Consider the following 20,621-nt stretch of genomic DNA (forward strand, 5'->3'; position numbering starts at 1 on the left):
ACGTTAACACAGGCCGTGAACGAGACGTGCTCAGAGTGAACAGTGCCAGCGTGAGACACAGTATTACCACGGAAACGCTGTAACCCAAATAGCGGCGGGCACAAAGCTAACTCGTGTCTTTGTCACTGTAACACAAATCTGGGACACAGAGAGTTAAAAAACATATTCCTGAGGGTATGTTGTCATGGAAACATCCCGTTATTAAATAATGTGATCAGCGTGCACCGGGACACACACACAAATGCACACAGTTATATTACAATTTCTTTTTAACAAACGAGTTCTCAGGAAGGTCCAGGGCTCCAGATTGCAGGATGGGGAGCAAGATTTGATTTCATGCAGACAGACAAAGATCGCTGTTGGCAACGGAGATAACTGTGTTTCCAGCCCAGTAATGGTTCATGTGTTCGTGTGTGTGTGTGTGTTGGTTTGAATTGTGGGGATGAAACCGTTAGTTTAAGTTTGTAACCCAGTCGGAACAATAACAAACAGATGGGACGACGTCTTCATGCTCTGTTGTGTTTCTGTCCACGCTGAATGTGGGGAGATGTTAGTGGAAGGAGGGAATTTATTTTAACATCTTGTAACAAAATCCCTTCTGAGATCTTCATCACTCTGTAAAATACAAGCATCTTCAGCAGCTATGTAGACTGATGTCCTCTCTCTACCTGTTCTCCGCTCGCAGGAACCTTCATCTCTGCCTTCACCGTGCTGTGCGGCGCCCGCAGCGAGCTGATCTCTGAGCGAGGCGTGTGCTGCGTGTTCTGGCTCAACGTGGCCGCCGCCCTCATCCAGATCCTGACAGCCGTCATCATGGTGGGATGGATCATGAGCATCTTCTGGGGCATGGACATGGTCATCCTGGCCAGTGAGTGGACCTGCGTCTCCCTTTGTCTCTCTGTCACAATGTCTTCTTCTTCCTACATCATTGTTTGACCCGAATCAAGGAAGACCCCCTTAGATTTTGGGAGTAGTTGACCTGATGGTGGCGCTGTAATCACCACTTGTAGCCGCATTTTGCCCACTAGTTTTTTGGAAAACAGCACCAATGTAGCACAATCATGAGTCACAAAGGTCCAACACGTAGAATCTCTTGAACAAGAGCAAAAAGGTGAGTGGGCGTGGCTCATTGCTGCATCTGATGAATGAGTCCGTCTGCTAAAACCTCTCAAACAAGTCAGATTTCACCGATTAGAGTCTCCGTCTCGTCGTGTCTCCCTGAAGTCAAACGTCTGATCTCAAGTTTACAAGCACAGAGGCTCTCAGACGCCGAGATCGATACGATACAAGGATGCACCAAGGCGGCGCAGAAACGACGTAATGTGATATAAGCAGGAGGGAAAGAGAGATGGAGGCGGTCAGAGAGGTTTGTTAAACAGAAGGAAAGAAAGAAAGAAAGTTAGACTGAAGAGAGCGAGACAGACAGACAGACAGACAGACAGAGGGAGAGAGAGAGAGAGAGACAGGCACACAGACAGAGGGAGAGAGAGAGAGTCTGGTAGTAGTTTGACCGCCTACTCAGAAAGTAAAGTCTCCTCAGGCACTGATGCATGAACACGAAAAGAGGTGAGAGGTACAGTAATTGTGTGTCTGCACGTGTGTGTGTGTGTGGAGGGGGGGTGTGTGTGCCCTCTCCCGGTGTGCTCTCTCTCTCTTTCTCTGGCTGCTGGGTCTGTTTAAGCTGTTGCCACTTTAAATTCCTGTTAACCTTGTTTCATATTTATGTTTTTATGTATTTAGTTATTGAATATTAAAGTGTCGTAAGATGATCTATAGTCCTGATCACTGCACCAGCACCTCCTACTGGGCAGACAGGCAATGATCTGAGAGAAGAGAATATGCAGAACACACAGCGCTACAGCAACGAGCTCAATGTAAACAAACATAACAAGTCAGTGGGCCTCAGGTTGGACTCACTGGAGATCTTTAAACTGACATATTTCCTATATGATTAAAACAATAACTTAAAGGTGGAGCAGCTCTCTCTCTCTCTCCACCCCTCCCCCTCTCTCTCTCCCTCCTCCCCTCCCTCCCTCCATCCCTCTCTCTATAATGAGCCTGTGGAATATGTGAACAATGCCTTATTCTTCCCATTCCTATACATTTACATCCCTCCTGTCTCCTCTCTCCTCCCTCCCTTTCTTCCACCCTAATGATCCCTGTCTTCTCTCTCTTCCTCCCACACCTTCCACCCCTCATCGTCTCTACCTTCATATAGAATAATTCAACCCCTGTTTGATCTTGCTGTGTCCTCCACCCCCCCTCCTCTTCCTCTGAGCCTCGCCTTCTCCTTCTTTCCGTGCTCTCTCCGTCTCGCTCTGTTCCTCCGTCTGTGCACATCGATCTAACACACCGGGGTCGTGTTACAGTGTCGCGCATGCAATCGATTGTGAATCAGAGTGAGGTCAGCTGAGGTCAAACTGTTTGCCACCGGCGTTATTTAATGAATGATTCTCTTCTTCTTCTTCTCCTTCTTCTTCTGGAAAATGGCGTTTTGTCTGTACAGTCAACTTCACATGTGAGAAAATGACCTGATGAAGCAGATTAATGTTTAACCTCTCTCTCTCTCTCTCTCTCTCTCTCTCTTTCTCTCTCTCTCGCGCTCCCTCTCACTCCCTCTCTTGATCAACCCAAGTTTCTGATGGTAAGTGTTTACGTTCAGCTCGCTTCACCATAGATTCCCCCTCGATTCCAGTCGGGGGTTTTTCCAATTTTCCTGAACATAGAGCCCAGCAGCCACAAGGTCGGGACCCCTACAAGGGAAAATATAACATCCAAACTAGGTCACAAGTCAGAGCGCTTCAGTTAATATTGGGCCTTACTGACCAGTTTGAAAGCTTTTGGCTCCGACAGACTGGCAGAGACGTTGGCTGGTCGTCTCCACAGCGACGGCCCTCCATCACTCAGACAGATTTACAGCTCTTGTAAACAAATACAGCCAACTTCAGAACCAAACTCCCACCGTGTGACTGTGGCTCAGACCCAAACAAGAGAAGAAATGTCAATGTCTCTCTGTTCCTCTTGTATCTACTGTGTGTGTGTGTGTGTGTGTGTGTGTGTGTCTACTTGGTGTTCATTATGTGTGATGCTCCTATGTTCCTACATCTTTTTTTTTGCAGATCTTTCATCACAGTGCCAATTATAGAGATTGCTGTGAGAAGTGTCAGATTGAATGAAAACGTTTGGGCCCACAGTCGTTCTTTGATCATTTCTGTGTTGTCATATCAACTGAGGAATGTTTTAAAATGGTGAAGGACATTCTCCAGCTTTGTTGGCTCTTTAGAAACACTTCTCTGCCATTTGTATTGGGTCAACATCTGTTTTCATCAAGCCTGAGAGGCACCTTTTTGGAAACGCACGAGGACGTGACCTCAATGTTCATGGAGAGCTCTTTACAATTTACTGCCCACTAAATACGCTTGTTGATCCTCAGCAGAACACAGAAAGCCAAGAGCGTGTATATATGTGTGTGTGTGTGTGTGTGTGTGTCTGTGTGTGTCTGCTACACTTTTGATTTCGTGTTTATCATTTAATTATGAGTTTCTGCAGGAAGACAAACATCTCATCTTCCCCCTCTGCAGGCTCTAAAGACCAAGGTGTTCCTCAGGACGTCTGAGCTGATTGGCTGACGGATCACGTGGACAGTTTGACCTCTTTGACCCCTCCCCCATCACCACCACGAAAAGCCTGTGACCTCTGTGACGACCTGTAGCTCGTCCGTCTGTAACCACCAGGAAGAAAGAAAGAAAGAAAGAAAGGTCACACTGAGCGGAGACACGCCCCTTTTACTCATCAACCAATTGGCTTCAAGTCATCTTTCATTGCCTGCTGCTGATTGGTCGCCGCCCGGTTACATCTACGTGTGAGGTTAAAGGAACAGGACAGGAAGAAGAGACTAAAACTGTACGATCATAAGTTCACAAAGAAGAACGACGTCTGATTATTCTGTCAAGTGATTATCATCGTGCTTTTTAAATGGTGTATTTTGATATTTATATTTGCTGTATCTGTAAAAATACACATTTCTTACCTATGATGTAGTAAAATAACACTCGATTTAGATTGGAGAGTTTTAAATAAGAGGCGTGTTGGGTTGTTGCCATGTGACTGAAGGCGGTTTAGCTTCTATGGCGTCATATGTTTCAGTCCCGTATGTTTCACCCTCACGCTGCTTCAGTCTCATTCCAGTTGAATCTGTCGTCACTGCTCTGAGGATCGGTTGTATATTTTATTGTACATGTGTCAGCTTTTACCTAGTGCCAAAGCGGCGTTTAACCCTTTGAGGTCCACGACACCGCGAGGGATCAAGACGACACCACGACACACTGCAGCTTTCAATCCACACAACAGACAGGAAGTGCTTTGTAGAACTGCAAACAACGGCTAAGCAGACGGATTTAACAGTGGTAAACTTTTAGATGCAACACAAGTTTAGCGATTGTGACGTGAAAGTGACTTTGAACCTTTTGGGATGAGATGGAAATGGCTTTCGCACTGTTAAATGTTGAATAAACCTGAAAGAAAACTGCTGTGTTTCTATTCTTGTTCTTGTAGAACAAACGAAACCTGAAACATTTATGTGTATTTCTGTACAACAAAGAACAGCATGGAGGTCAGTATTGAGGGGGAGGGGCTCCGTGTCGCTGTGGCAACAAAAAGTGGCTCAGCACTGGAGGAAAAGCTTGATTTAAACAAAATTTTAGATAAATGGAACGTCTAAATGTCTACCTCCCTAAACCTGCACTACAAAATATAATGATGAGATGATAATGAAAGGGTTAAACAGTCATGGCATGAATTATTTACTGGTTTCATTTAATATTGCTGTAATTCATAACAGCTGTGATTTGACTCACTGACAGGTTCAATAATAATCATCATAGGTTCAAATCAAACACAACTGAACACTGGCATGATGGGTGTTATCTGTGTAAATGACACACACACGCATGCACACACACACACACGTATTATATAATATATATTCATACCTCTGAAACGTGTAAATTGGTGTTTAAGAGATATTTATATCTTCTAAGTTATATGACGGCCTTGGATTTCCTTGGAGTCACATTCGGCTTATTTTTCTACAATTGTACCTGAAGGCCTCATAAGTGAAAGAGCCTGAAATGAAAGCAGTAAAGAAACCGGATTTAGCTGTAAAAGAAAGGATCAAGCGCAGTAAATTCACTTCACTGTGATGACTCTCAGCTCAGTTATCGAGCCGAGACATAAATAAAGGATTTATTTAGTCTCTTTATGTCGTGTGTGTGACAACGGGAGGAAATTGGACATAAAAATGATTTATAAAGAATTCCTCATATGGATCCATGTGTTCATCTTTAACCTCTTTGTTACTGCAAGATCTGTCAGAAGTAATGAACCAATCACAATATGACAATCTGACATATTTAACCCCCAAAAGACTGCTGTTTTCCATAACAGATTAAACTATTTAAGTGCTTAGAGCTGTTTAGAGCCAGGAAAGTCCTTGGTTCAAATCCCTTCCCGGGCCTGGACTCTTTCCGTGTGGAGTCTCGTCACGTTCTCAGTGTTTACAGTTAAGACGACTCAGAATCAGAGAACAAAATGAGCCCAGAGAAGTGGAGCATGGAGGGCTGGTGGAGGTGTGTGGGCTGTGATCAGCGCCCCTCTGGTTTACTGCTGCCAGACGCCTTTGGATGAGAATGCCACTTGTTTTGTTTTCAGTGTGTGTGTGTGTGTGTGTGTGTGTGTGTGTGTGTGTGTGTGTGTGTGTGTGGAGAATGTTACAGTGTTTCATGTCTGTTGCGTGTGTGAGTGGGACAGATGATGATGATGATGATGATGATGATGATGATGATGATGGCCACCTGATTTGTTCAAACTCACACACAGATGAATGATTAACTTCCAAACTTGGAGCTTAACTCTGTGACTTTAAGACATTTGAAGTGTTGTGGATGAATAATCTTGTAATTAAAAATGTTTTTGGTTTGTAGTTACTGAGCAGCACGTCTGCTTCATGCTGGATTAGTGTGTGTAATCAGAAGTATTGAGCTGCATTATTCATTTGTAGTTTCACTCACAGACTCTGTGACGCTGCTGTGGCAGAGGGCAAAGGTCACGCCTGCTCCACCTCTGGTTCCAGGCAGCCACAAACACCAGGAGACGATCTGTCATTTAACATCATCCATCAAACTTTATCCAACATGATGAGGTCATCAGCTGTTATTCCATCAATCAGTTAGACTCTAATTAACAAAGCTAAATCAATCAATCCAACATTTCCCCCCCTTAATGATCAGGCTCAAGTCTAATTACCTCCAACACAATGTAGAGGTCAGATCACATCTCCACTACTCCTTCATTTTACTTCATTTAGCCCAAAACAGTCCACAGAATAAAGATACACACTTATTATAACTGACAACTCAAACTAAACTCATAGGTTTGCTTGAAATCCTTGAACAGCAACAAAACAGTTGCTATCGGCGACAGTCTGACACATGAAACTGGAACGGTGACCTTCTGTCCCTACTCGGTGCCATCCACTCTGTTTCTGGTTCAGAAGTCGATTTCTCAAGGACGCCACATAAAAACGGACCAAAATCTGTTTCCATGGCAACGTTAAAATAGTCTCATTAGCCGTCTGTACAGTGGTGACGTAAGGACCTCGGCTGAAGTTATGGAAGAGTTTAGCCTTCAAGGGGCGAAAGGAGACTGTGTCCCTCTCTCCATATAAGGATCTCTCACTGCTCGCTCCATTTCAACAGACATCTCTCTCTCTCTCTCTCTCCCTCTCTCTCTCTCCCTGAGTTGTATAAACATGACTGTGGCTCAGTTGTTTCCATCTCAGCTCTCGTCTGTTTACATCGCCCGACCTGATTTATCGCAGAAGCTAGTCAGGTTTGTCGACCCGTCCAGCACGCAGGGACCCAAACTGAAACCAGCAGCCATCCAATCACAATGCACAGAGAGGAATCTAAACATTGAAACCCAAAGGTCATCAGGTTCAAATATGCGGGCAGCAGGGTTTGGACACATATTTGTGGCAGCGAGACCTTTTTCTCTGGGAAAGATGTAAAAAGTATTTAAACTATTCTAAATCTGTCACACATGACATGGATCAGATCTCACACACATGCAGGGGTTTGTTCACTTATTGATTGTTGTTGTGTGTCTGTGTCATCATACTCAAATAGTGCAGCGAGTTTCATAACAAACTTGGATAAGGTGATTTTTTTTTATTGATATAGAAAATAATTTGAAAACAAGAAAAAAATTGAGATCACAGAATCAGGGAAAATAAAATAAAAAAGAACAAAATCAAACCTGTGAATCAGGAAAAAAAACATCACCAACATCAAATCAACCCACAAAGTGAATTCAGCCTCTGACGTCGAGGAGCTGAGTGGAAATGCAACAGCGCCACCTGCTGGTCGCTGGCATCTATTACAATCCACATTACTGGAGGAAGTGTATGCATGAGTGTGTGGCGATCTCCACGTACAGCACACACTCCTGTACACACACTTCTTCCACTAGGGACTGTGTGCAGGTCTACACGTAGAGCACACACTTCTGTACACACACACTGATGTACACACACTTCTTCCAGTAGGGACTGTGCAAGTCTCCACATAGAGCCCACACACTCCTGTACACACACTTTTTCCAGCAATCCCAGTTCAACTCATCTCACACCTCTTGCTTGACTGCTCACGGTTAAGTGCAGGAGTGTGTATTTCGTGAATAGTTGTGGCTGTGTGTGTGCGTGTGTGTTCCCCAGGCTCTCTGCCAGTTCCTCCCTGGTCAAAGTGTTTCTAAATAAGGATGAATATCTGCTTCCCTCCTCTTTCCCTGAACAGAGCCACACACGATTTACACTATAAGTTATATATATGAATGACATGAATCACTTTGGTTCCATCATTAAAGTCGTTCCAGTCTCTTTCCCAAACACCTGAGACTTTGCAATGTTGACCCATCCGACAGAATCAGTTTGATTCCTCCAAACCAAACATTTAGGAAGCCTACAAGGTAAATGAGATGTTCATGGCCCCCCTGAGTTTTATGAAACATATTGATGCCGGACACAAACACTCACCATCAATGCTTTATTACTTTATCACTGAAGAAAACAAAAAAACTCTCCCTAAAAGCTATAAACAGCATTTAATATCATATCAAAGGCGGTTTGAAGCTTCAGTTCATCAGGTTCCTCTACAAACTCGTCCTCGTCAAAAATACAGTTTCCTTAAAATCAAACATAGAATAGAAACGCGGCAAAAGCAGAGGAAAAAAAGGATCCTTGTGAAAAGTTTCCTCGTCACTCATCAGGTTCAGTTGTTTTTACTTCTTTGTTTACTTGCTTTACTTTAAAAATCCACGATTACGTCTGACTCACATCAGCACCTGTTTGTGTCGGACGGCTGCTGTGACTACAAATACAAAACTGCAATAAAAAACAGTAGAGGAAGAAACACGGTGTTGACCTAAGAGATAAAAAAAAGTCTCAACATCTTACGACAGAACTACGACATGCTGCACTCTTCCTCCTCATCTTCTTCTTCCTGTTCTGTCCTCTCAGGGCCTGCAGTTTCAGGTTTGGCCAGGAAGCTGCTTCTTCTCTCAAACTAAACATGTTTGAGCGCCATCATCACCTCATCATGGCGAGAAGTTTAAAAATGATGACAACCGGCAGCGTCGCTCGTCGGCAGCTTCACCATCGTCCCCCCCTGGTGGTCCTGTCCATCGTGTCAAACCGGCGCCCGGGGCGGTGCTCAGGCTTTCGGAGCGGGCCGCGTGCGACCCTCCCAGTACTTCCGATACGCCTCCTGGAACATCTCCTTGCACTGGAGCTGGGCGTTGAGCCGTGAGCAGATGAGGAAGGAGCCGCCCATCTTGCGGTGCAGCGAGTACGTCTCCTCGGGCGGCGGGGTGAGCCGGTGCTTGAGCATCACCGGGATGAGGTTGTGGATCCTCTCCGTGGTCGACTGGCAGCCGAAGTTGAAGGGCTCCTTGGAGGCAAAGGCCTCGCCGAGGATCATGACCGCATTGACGTGAGCGTTTATCATCGCCTGAGGAAGGAAGGAAGGAACACGCCGGTCACTATGGCAACCACCAACAACCAAAACTGTGTCGTAATATTTACACACACTCACCTTGGACTCGTACCCGGTGAGGAACTTCATCTGGATGGATTGCTTCAGGACTCCCTCTCTGTCGCCCTCTGAGGCCGACAGGATGAGCTGCAAGCACAAGCGGCTCGTTACTAAAGCGGATTCAGGAATGTACAAATTAATCAGTCGACAGGTCTCACCTCGATGTACAGGTCAGTGAAGTCCAGATCAAATCCTCTGGTGGCTCCAAAGTCCAACAGCGCCACCTACAGACATCCAAACCAATGATCCATTAGCAACGTAACTCTTCTTCTCCTCATAGCCATTTGTTGCATAGTAGTACTACACACACACACTCACCTTGTGCGTTTGTGGATCGTAGAAGAAGTTGGACCAGTTTGGGTCGGTCTGCATGAATCTGAACTCAAACAGCTCTCTGACGCACAGGGAAAGGATGTTGTGACAGATCTGAGACACACACACACACAGATTCTGTTATGGTTCTAAATGTAAAGATGTAATTACACGTTTCACATGTTTCCATATTTAACCTGGACTGACCACTAAGGCAAAGAGAGGAGAGAGAGAGAGAGAGAGGAGAGAGAAAAAAGAAAACGAGAAAGGGGAGAGGGAGGTGCTCTTCCCCATCCTGCCACCAGGGGACTTTCACTTCTTCCCACCCATGGGAAAAAAGGCTTCAGCTGGCAAGACACAGCAACTACTAAGGCTCAGAACTTATCAATCACCCTGACACCCGCCCGCCCTCTCATGTCTCCCTCCCAAAGGAAGCAGACGACCCAAACTCCCGGTCGCACCTCGTTCTTCAGCTCCTGGGAGAGATCCTCCGTCTTGTCCAGGGGGAAGCCGGAGACGAGCTCGGTGGTGAGAACGTGGTTGCTGCTCAGCTCGTCTATCACCTCCGGCACGTAGAAGAAAGGGTGGTCCTTCAACAGCTCCCTGCATCACACACACACACAGATATGTGGAAGAATTAGGTTCTCTGTCTGCAGTAACTCACACACACACACACACACACACACACACACACACACACACACACAGATACACAACACTGACCTGAACTTCCTGGCACACTTCGCTTCTCTGATGTAGTCACACTCCAGAGCCAGTTCTTTCCTCATGACGTCTATCAGATGCTCTGGAAACAAACCTACAGAGCAACACACACCCACAGATACACACACCCAGAGTCAGTGACCTCAGAGGGCCTCAGAGCGTTTGGAGAAGGAAGGAAGGACGAATGAGGCAAGTGTGTGTGTGTACCTTCAGGCAAGGCGTTGCTCATCTTCAGGACGGCCATCAGGTTGTTAACGTCACTGTTTATACTCTGAGCCACGCCCGGGTACTGAGGACACAGACACACACACACCAGAAATCATCTTCACCATCTGTACCTTTTGTGTATGTAGAAAATAAACGTGTTTGAACTCCAAGTAGGTCACCGCACTAAAGAACTCTGATTCAGTCTCCAGTCTTTACACTCAAAACATGTGAATGTCACACACACACACACACACACACCTGTATCTTCATGGCCACCTCTCTGCCGTCCTTCATCCTGGCCAGGTGGACCTGACCAATGGAGGCGGCTGCAAACGGACGATCCTCAAACGACTCCAGCTTGTCCCTCCAGTTAGGACCCAGATCACTGTTCAGGGCTTTCTGCGGTTGGAAACACAAACACACACATTACTAAAACACCACCACCAACTGTCAACCAGAGACAGAAGAAGAGAGAGGATATAGGAGAGAGGACATAGGAGAGAGGAGGTATCACTCTGACCGTCATCTGCTTGATGGGCATGAAGTCGGCGCTCTGTCTCACACGCTCAAAGATTTTGGCCAGTTGAGGGTTAATGAAGGCGTCATCTGAAACACAAACACACTTTACTCACTACTGGTCTTATATTTGCTAAACCTGCATCATTTATTTCTCTAACAAAAGTTAGAGAAATAAATGCTCGTAAGTTTCTGTCAAAGTAACTTAACCCCCTCAGAGATCACAGCACTACAGTGATGATGCACACTGAGACACACACACACACACACACACACACACACACACACACACACACACACACACACACACACACACACACACACACACACACACACACACACACACACACACACACACACACACACACACACACACACACACACACACACACACACACACACACACACACACACACACACACACACACACACACACACACACACACACACACACACACACACACACACACACACACACACACACACACACACACACACACCTTTATTTGGCCAGAGGACAAAATGTAACCCTCTAATATTACAGGCGAGTCGTAAACACTCTGGTAAATATGTGTCGGTACGAATCCAGAGTACCTGCAGAGTAAATCTATCTGTTCTGGAATCAATCCCGACTCACAACAGCAGCCCCCGTTTCTCTGGCAACAAAGCCGTTACATAACACGGCAACCGGGCGAGATGCATACCAACAATAAGAACCGGCATAATAATAGTCGTCGTCCTCGCTATTTCGGTGTTCAGCTCAAGGGCACAATGGCAGCACGCATCCTAACAATTTAGAAGGCAAACAGGGATTGAGTTACTGCGATGTGAGGTAAAGGTCAGCAGGGAGACAAGTTAGGTTAGAGCTGAAAAGGTTGATCATTATGTTACAGAGTGTGTGTGTGTGTGAGTGAGTGAGTGAGTGAGTGAGTGAGTGAGTGAGTGAGTGAGTGAGTGTGTGTATTTGCAGCAACGACACAGTAACGACCTCTGAGCTGTTGACAAGTTGATACTTAAACCGAAAAGGTCAGAGTGTAAGAGTGCTATTCTTCCTCACACACAAACAAACACACTTCGTCAAGAGCAAAAAGGACGAAGGTGACCCGCCAATGCTGGGCTGACGCTGGTAAACACAACTCCTGTGTTTACTGCCGTCACCCGATCCGACTGTACACGTGTGTTTACTGCAGCTTTGAGCTCCGGCCTTCACGTACGCAAAGAGCCACGCCCCTGTCCCCTCCGTTACCTTGGATACTGAGCATCTGTCCCAGCTTGAGCGCGGCCCCTCGTACTTTGCACAGCGTTCGGACGATGCGTTCGGCGTTTGCCTCGGACAGGAAGGGGCTGGAATCCAGGACGGCTTTCTTACTCTCACCTGGTTGGGTCGAAACAAACACACACACACTTGCGTCATTAATGGTAAACACTCTGGGTCAAAGTTTGAACTTGTGTCTTATTATCTTATTATACATTTAAATGCATGTAAAGTCTGTTTGGTGTGTGCGTAGGTGTGTGCAGGTGTGTGTACTGGATATGTGTCGAAAGGTCTTTAGGAGATTTACTATACACAGACAGACAGACACACACACACACACACGTACAGGTGAAGCATTCCTGTGATGGGATTAACACACAAGCACAGTTTAACACCGACAGCACAGATTTACGTGTTAACTCCGTGTCTGGATTAGCGGCCTCACCCAGCCGGCGGAGGAGGAACAGGAGCAGGAGTGTGTTTGTGTGTGCTGCCCTGTTAGTGAGGAACAATAACACCCGCACTGTCCTCCCATCATGCATCAGCCTACATGCACCTACACGCAGGGAACTCAGAGGGGAGCGCCGATGTTTGTACAGCAAATACGTCCAGGCAGCAACAAGACGCTCTCATGGAATCTCTGTGTCTGTGTGTGTGTCTGTGTCTGTGTGTGTCTGTCTGTGTGTGTGTGTGTAAGAGTGTGTGATCAAAAAAGTGTGTGTCTTACCTCCAAACTCATTGTGTCTGATGGTCTTCTTGGCGACTTCTGCCAGAGCTCCAATACCCAATCCTAAAGCCAGACCTGACACACACACACACACACACACATTACATTATTACAACACCATCAACCAACTGTGCGTTCTGAACATACGATCAACACAACTTTGCTGGGTCACAGTTCGGTTCAGATTGAAAACACTAACAGATGTCGGGTCAAAGGTCAAACGTCTCTCTTTGGTTTCAGGTTTGGCTCTGCTTCAAAGCTTCAGGACTGAGTCCAGCTTTAGAAGGTTCCAAGGTGAGACACAGACAGGTCTGGTCACCCATGTGTCCACTAACATCGACTTAATAAGAGCCGCCACTCACCGATTGAGCGCTGATGTAAGAAATCACACACACTTGCACCAAGACCCCAGCCACATATTGCACAATATCACAAAAACAAAATGGATGAAATATTCCCTGTTCAGTAGATGAATGCCTCGGGGCTCAGTCAGGCTCAGTCTGATACAGAAACATGAAGGCGGTGCAGAGTGAGAATGAGGAAGTCTGAGGTTTTGTTCTGTTGGTCAGTTTCCCCCTCACAGCCTCTCCACCTTAAGCAACTCAGCATTACATAATAACTTACTCAGTCCAACCCAGAGAGACAACATCGGACAGAACAGGACGGTGTGTTTGTGTGTGTCATGCTGACAGAGCGTTTCCTACGCCGCTCTGGCGAAGCGTGTCAACACTTCCAAACAGGCACGAGAGGTGAGAACAGGTGGGACGTGAGATATCGAGCGACGCGCCAGCCAGCGGTCAGCGCTTCTCGCTCGACTCTTGGAAGGAGCGAATGTTTACCCAGCAGGCACACGCGTGTCTGTCAGCTACGCCGTCGGGACGCCACGCCCTCGCTGCTGCACGTGGGACGATGTGGATTTGATGTGTTGTTGCATTTCTAACTGCTCCTACTCTCCGTCCATCAGGTCTGAAACAGCTGAAACATTCTGTACCAACGTTCTCATGCATGACAGCTACAGTCACGCCCTCACACTCCTCCACTGTGGAGTGTGAGGGCGTGAACCCAGTGCCTCCTTACTGTCCCGACTGTCACTGCACTCCGACTTCAAAGCCTCGCGCTGCACCTGATCACCTGTGCAGCTGCCACTCTGAGCTGCCGGTGTGTTAGTGCTGCATTTAGTGGCGTTGACACTTCAGTACGACAAACGGCTCTGAGATTAGACAGGCAGTCATTTTCTCTCCTTCTCTCTCTCTCTCTCTCTCTCCCCCCCCCCCCAACTTCCCTGACTTCATTCCACCTCTTCTCTCAACCATCAGACTATAATGAAGCTGCTGACATTGTGTGTATGAGCACGTGTGTTCCTTCCTTCATTGAAACGCACACTGATAAGGCCTCCGTACGTTTGACCCAGTTCTTCTAAGTGCTTGATAGCTTTCAACTCAAGGGTCTGAAAGCAGTGTTAACGTCTTCTTCTGTGTTCTTTCAATACTAATCTACATCCTAATAATCCTGTTTCTCAGTGTGGACCTTCAGAAGGACATCCAGTGACTAAGTGCTGTCAGGGGAAACTCAGCCCTTCCTGTTTCACAATAAAACCCTTCTATAAACCAATTCTGTAACATGAACCATGAAAACACGATGAGCAGCAGCAGCGTGTTGGCTTCTTCTACAGGAGGTAAATAAAGATGACTGGATGCAATCGGAGCGTTTCCAAATGTACGTGGCGCAACAGCCAGAGACTCATCCTTACAGTAACTAAAGTAACACAGGGACCCGGTGAATCATGCCAGCGTCAGACCGGAGAAATGGAGACGTGACTTACCCCCGAAATTGGCCAGTCGGCTGAGGCGCGTCACAGGGACCTTCCTCTCTCTGGCTCGCTCGCTTAACTACACAACACAGAGTCAAGGTTAACTGACAGGTGCAGGCAGGTCATCTGTGTGCGTGCGCGTGTGTGTAGCACCTACCATCTGCTTGTGCGGTTTGTGCGGCTCCGCCCTCTTGCTCTGCTGCCGAGCCTTCTCCATGTCCTCGGCGGTCAGCCCCTCCACGGTGCTGGGGTCCTGGTGGTAGCGGGCCCGGACCTGACCCAGGAGCTCGGGGCGGTACAGTCGTCCCAGCGCGTGCCGGCTCAGGCTGTGACTGTACAGGACGGATCTGTGGTAGGATCGGGTCTGACCGGTGAACTGCTTGGTTGGATCTTTGTATCCGTTAAACATGGATCGCGCTCCGCCGGCGTGACTTTCTCCTGCTCCTGCCTGATGGGTCGCCCCCTCCTCGCTGCTCCACAGGGGATCTTCCCGGAAGTCCATCCCTGCATCCGGGAAATCCGAAGATGCAAATTCTCTCTCAAAGTCCTGCTCGGATGAAGAGGTTTGCTGCTGGCCTGAGAGCTCCTGCAAACACACAAACACACTCAATTATCAGGAAGTGACAGGAAACTCCAAACTTCAACATCATCAAATGTTTCTAGATTAAGATTATAGTTGGATAATCAGGATTTTTACTGTCACCCACCTGCATTTTCATGACGGCGACGTTGATCCCTTGCTCGGCAGCTGACTGGACGTTCTGCACAGCGGCGCTCACCACTTCAACCCCTGTGATAAGAACAGCAGCGTTACACTCTGGATCACAAACGTCTCACGGTGCCTCTGGAGGAAGGAAGAGGAGGATGGCGTTGATCTTACCTGCGCCACTGCGTACGACGCTGCTCTGCGTCTCCACCACAGCCTGACTCAACTTAGCCAGGCCGCGCATCAACAACATCATATCCCCCGCCATGACGGACTGGAGACAGAGACAAAAGAGACACAAAGAGACGAGTTCAGTCCGACGAGCTTTCAGATGAAGGAACGAGCCTCACGACCAAACGCACGCCGACAGAAGAGAGAATAAAAGGTCACAAATCTGAATCATAAACCTGCCAGGAAGGAAAAAGGATAAATAAAACTTGCTGACACACTTTCTGCTGATGCCTTGCCAAAGAGCAACATTCACACTGACACAGCTGCTAAATCTCCAGATGACTTTAACACTTCCAACTAAAAATACGCCTGGTCTCTCACTGCACACGCACACACACACACAAACTTGGGAAGGGGAATGCCTGGTGTGCATGCAATCAGCGCAGTGTGTGTGTATGTGCTCCGGGAATAGCTATGAAAAATGTGACCTGGATAGTGGGAGGAGTCTGAGTGTGTGTGTCACCCGTCTGCGTCTGTGCACTGGAGAGTGGTGGTGTATCCACGTGTGCACAAGCTGTGGCGTCACTGCTGACCTCTCTTCCTCCCTCTTCGCTTCGGGGAGGACTAACGGATTGAAACAATCATACTTGGATTTACAGATATGAGAATTTAGCTTTTATCAACCAACTTGGGAGCTAAAGGACTCATATTTGCTCTATGTAAGTGACTGAGTGTAAAGAGTTGTTGACCGTTTGTTGACCTAAGAGGGAGCAGCTCTGTGTGTGTGTGTGGGCCTCCACAGTATGCGCATGAGGCACAACTCTGATTGGCCGTCTCCAAGCCTCTGCTGGATGGCCTCTAGCTTGGATTTGTCCAGGAAACAGAAAAGGTTTCTTTAAAAGTGAGTGTTATTGTCAGACGGTCCCTTGTGGAGTTCAGGCTGAGTTTACTAAATTGTGACGCAATATCATGACAAACACGCTCCATCAGGACAAACATCCTGCTGCATCCGGTGGGTTTCATTATTCTAGATTTCCCACGTTGCAACAGGCGAGGATGACCGACTTCTGACAGAAAGTAGAGGAAAATAAATGTTTTGAGTGAAATGTCCCCTTAAATGAGCCACTTCCTCCATTCTGATGCAGAGACGACGTGTCTATATCAGCGTTTGGTAGGTGTGACGGCATGCTGCAACATAACTCAGCCGGGATTCCGGCCAGTGGAAAATGCCGTCGTGGGGAGAGCCAAAGCAGTGAGCGTACTGGAAACACACACACACACACACAGTCAGTAAATGGGTCATTCTTCCTCCTTCAGGCCTTCAAAGCATTTGCAGACACTGAAAAGCAGCAGTGGACAGAGAACAGAGCAGCAGAAATAACTTTAATGATGTTTTCAGATATTTCTCACATGCAACTGTTAGATTGGGATTTAATCAAATCTTGTTTATGAAGTAGAGATGATGCAATAGCAGCAGTGGTAACTGCCAGAGGCGACTGCATATTTTTGTGCCGATTCTATATAGGATAGGACTTTATATATAAATATACTTTATGTGCTGCCATTCAGTGTTACAATATACTCAGCTGATTCTTAAAAAACTTTTTTCTTTTCTTTGTCGTGTCTATGAACTTTGGACATCTCTTTTAGTTCAGTGAAGTCAGTAAAGTCTGCATCTAAACGTTTTAGGGATCGATTTTTTTCTCAACATGGCGATTCAAAAGTTGTTTTGTCTGGTGACTCATGGTTTGTAATCTGAACAAACACTGAATGAACAAAATAAAACCCTAAAAACACGCAGAAAGGGGTTGGTGTTCGTTGTGTTGTGTAACTTCCCACTTTCATGAGGGCGAGTCTACGTGAAGGCAGATTCCTCTATTCTTTATAGATATATATAAACTGTACATATATACTTACTTAGATATGTGAATATGTACAAATAATAATAATACTGATCTGTACAGAAAGTGCACAGCCAGTGCCCAGTGAGTGAAAGGTCACGATGAGCAGCGACTGAGCTTTTGTCTGAACACAAACACACCCAGAGAAAATAACCGTCTATTTTCACTGCTGTGATTAAAGTGTGTGTGTGTGTGCCTCAATGACAGACTGACACTGCCCTTGACTGCTAATCTTGATCCAAAAGTAGGCCATGATGTGGATGTCTGTATTTGTGTGTGTCCTGAATGTGTGTGTGTGTGTGTGTGTGTGTGTGTGTGTGTGTGTGTGTGTGTGTGTGTGTGTGTGTGTGTCCTATGTGTTGCTGAGCAGAGTTGAACCACAGCTGCAACTCTCACCAGCATTAAGAAGGAAATGTGGATGAATCAAACCTCATTTCCTGTGTTTAAGGGGAGTTTGTTTATACCACACATTCTATTAAACAAACACACACATCTAATCCAAATTAATGATCAACATGTAAAATGGCCTCTTGGACAAAGTCACGTGTACGACAACATGGGCTTTAAAGGGACGGAATTGTTTTATTGACCACTGAAACTTAGATAAGGTTTAAAGTTAATTAAAATGTGAAATAAAGGCATGTTTGATTAAGGACGCTAGAGGCTATGTGGCTAATAACTCATTTAAGCGCACGTAGCCGCTGCGAGTTAGCTTTAGCATTAATTTGGAACGACGCAAAACAAAATGTGAAGTTATTTATGTCGTAGTTTGGCCCGTTTAAACTCCGGTACAAACTTTCATCTCGAAGTTTGCAGAAGTGGGCGTGAAGCCACGAGACCCGAGACCAAACACTCACTAACTGAGCACTAACTCAGCGCTAACTCAGCGGGAGATGAGTGGATTAACACGTTAACTAGTCGTTCGTGTGTTAGAAAGCTGTGGATGCTGTAATATCAACTGTCTACAGTTAATTTGACCATGAACGCCACGCAGCAGGAGCAGCAGCCATAATGAGTGGAGAGCGCCGTCAGCACGCTGCACAGGATTCACTCAGACTCAGCTGAGCTCAGTCCAGCTACATTAAACACGCAGATTTGTGTCGATTATCCCTGCATTGATTATTAGCTGCTGAGTTAGAATCTATGGTTGCATATCAAACACTCACCAGCAGACGCGGTGCAGAGTTGCTGCTTGTTTCAGCTCCGCCACGACGAGAAGAAAAGAGGTCAAACAAGGATTAAAGTCGGATAAACACACTGTTACTCTTTGTTAAACTCTATTATTATATAGTCTGTTCAATTGTATCGGCCGCTTGTTTGCGTTCAGCTGCCGTCTCTCGCCGCCGCAGGTGCAGCGCGTTGGGTTCGCTGCTGTTGTCTGACAGCCTTTATAATCCAGTTTGTCTCCACCACGAGGTCAAACCTTATTTACCAACTCCACGCAGCGGACAGAGTGCGGCGTGAACGCAACACGCCCCCTGAACGCAACCCGCCAGTGAACGCCACACGCCCCTGAACGCCACCCGCCCTCAGCCGACCGCTGTTATGACCCACAGGGTCACGTGAAAATCTGAGGCTTCCTCTCGTCTGTAAGGAGACAGTTTACCAAATATTACCAATATGTGCCGTCTATGCTGTGTTTAAATTAGTTTGGGGGTTTTTAATCGTTTTTATTTACTTTATTTTACAACGAGCTTCGTCATCTACCCTGTGTATGCTTTATTGGTCCTATAATTTCACATTCTAGGATATATACACATTTCTTTATAGTCTGATCTCAGCGTGTCCGGAATGTGTTTTGACTCGGGGCTCTGCCCTGTGAGCCCCGCCCACCACCTCCCAGGCACCTCCTCTGATTGGTCCGTTTCCTGTGTTGACGCGAGGTGAGGCTGAACGCGGCTTCTGATTGGCTCATCAAACAGCTCAAATTCCAAACGTCACTTTAGTTACCCATCAAACGATTTATGACTTTAATCACAGAGTTACGCAACCAAGAAGCTGCATTAATAATGGAGACGTTCAAAACAACCACACAGAACAGGTATGACATATTAAAGTAATGTCTTTACCTCAGTTTGACTGGTAAAATGAGCATCTGCTGCCCCCTCCTGTTGATAAACGAGAAACGCCTTTTAACTATTGATTTACACAAATATCATTAAATGTATAGTTTAAATATTGAAGTTAACTCTTAAAAAGATTTGTGCATTTTCAATAACATTGAATAAAAGGATCCATAATAGAAAATAAAATACATGTGATTTATCTTTGTTCTTGTGCCCTTTGACATCTGGACAGCGACAACAGATCATCTGGCTCTTTGAGAGTTTGGCTGTTAATTAATTTGCCCCTGAGAATTAAAGACAACACTGTGAGTTGAAGTTTAAAAAAACGTCATAAATATTACATTGGTACTTACCTGGATAATGAATAGAAGAGTAGAAGTGAAAAGAACAATAACAGCTTCAATTAATAATTTACCTGTTCAGTCAGTCATCATCTAAGGAGACGGAGATATACTTCTATCAAACAAACATACAACTATAACCTCAAGCTGACTTGACTCGACTTGTCATTTGTCTCGGTTGTGTCGATGTATTGACAGCAGGGGGCGCCACACACCCACACAGCCCACTGAAGCGTGTTGTCCTGTAGAGAAACAGCTGTGAGCCTTTTAGCCAGGCTGACAACTCCAGTGTTATCCCACATGGAAACAGTTTGTGTTCAACTGGGACTCAGAGGCTAATTAAAGGCCTAAAGCTTGAAACCAATTTTGCATGAACAGGACAAATCAAAGAGAAATAAACCTGATAAAAGTAAATTCCTCATCTGATCCAAACAGCTGAAAGCCCCTTGGATGATCTTGTCAACAAAGAGCTCTCATGGGAGGGATGTGACGAGTAATGAAAGAACCTAGAAGCATTTAAGCCTGTTACTTCTCTAACTTGTTTACAAAGACCCAATCACAGCCCTCAACTTGTTCCCCAGCAGCTCCGGACGCTGCTGTTGTGCTCAGGTGTGATTTGAATGGCAAATGACCCCCGTGCAAACGCTGCAATTAGTGTGGTGAACGAGCAGCAGCAGCAGCAGCAGCAGCACGGGGTCATGGTGGGCACTCAGTAAGAAACGTCGTCTTTTCAGATCCTA

General features: G+C 46.2%; 2 protein-coding genes across 2 annotated transcripts in view; one reads left to right on the forward strand and one right to left on the reverse strand.

Moving 5' to 3' along the window:
- The window catches only part of stum (stum, mechanosensory transduction mediator homolog), a 10,746-nt gene extending 6,234 nt beyond the window's left edge, over nt 1–4,512 (forward strand). The window contains exons 2-3 of the mRNA XM_076165273.1: nt 686–868; nt 3,582–4,512. Of these exons, the coding sequence (XP_076021388.1) occupies nt 686–868; nt 3,582–3,616 (218 nt within the window). The 3' untranslated portion in view covers nt 3,617–4,512. The remainder of the gene's footprint in view (nt 1–685; nt 869–3,581) is intronic.
- Nucleotides 4,513–8,085: 3,573 nt separating this feature from the next.
- Nucleotides 8,086–18,990, reverse strand: coq8aa (coenzyme Q8A, genome duplicate a). Its single transcript, XM_076165262.1, has 16 exons — nt 18,641–18,990; nt 15,577–15,676; nt 15,404–15,486; nt 14,854–15,282; nt 14,709–14,775; nt 12,887–12,961; nt 12,151–12,279; nt 10,909–10,994; nt 10,647–10,787; nt 10,389–10,470; nt 10,182–10,275; nt 9,920–10,061; nt 9,465–9,572; nt 9,305–9,370; nt 9,147–9,233; nt 8,086–9,062 (listed from the first exon to the last, which is right to left on the reverse strand). Exons 2-16 carry the CDS (start codon nt 15,668–15,670, stop codon nt 8,766–8,768), a joined length of 1,980 nt encoding a protein of 659 aa, XP_076021377.1. The 5' UTR covers nt 15,671–15,676; nt 18,641–18,990; the 3' UTR covers nt 8,086–8,765.
- Nucleotides 18,991–20,621: the final 1,631 nt, after the last annotated feature.

Source organism: Genypterus blacodes, unplaced genomic scaffold (genome assembly GCF_046128005.1).
Source record: "Genypterus blacodes isolate CSIRO-AG114 ecotype Tasmania unplaced genomic scaffold, CSIRO-AGI_Gbla_v1 ptg000143l_1, whole genome shotgun sequence".
In the NCBI taxonomy this organism is placed as follows: domain Eukaryota; kingdom Metazoa; phylum Chordata; class Actinopteri; order Ophidiiformes; family Ophidiidae; genus Genypterus; species Genypterus blacodes.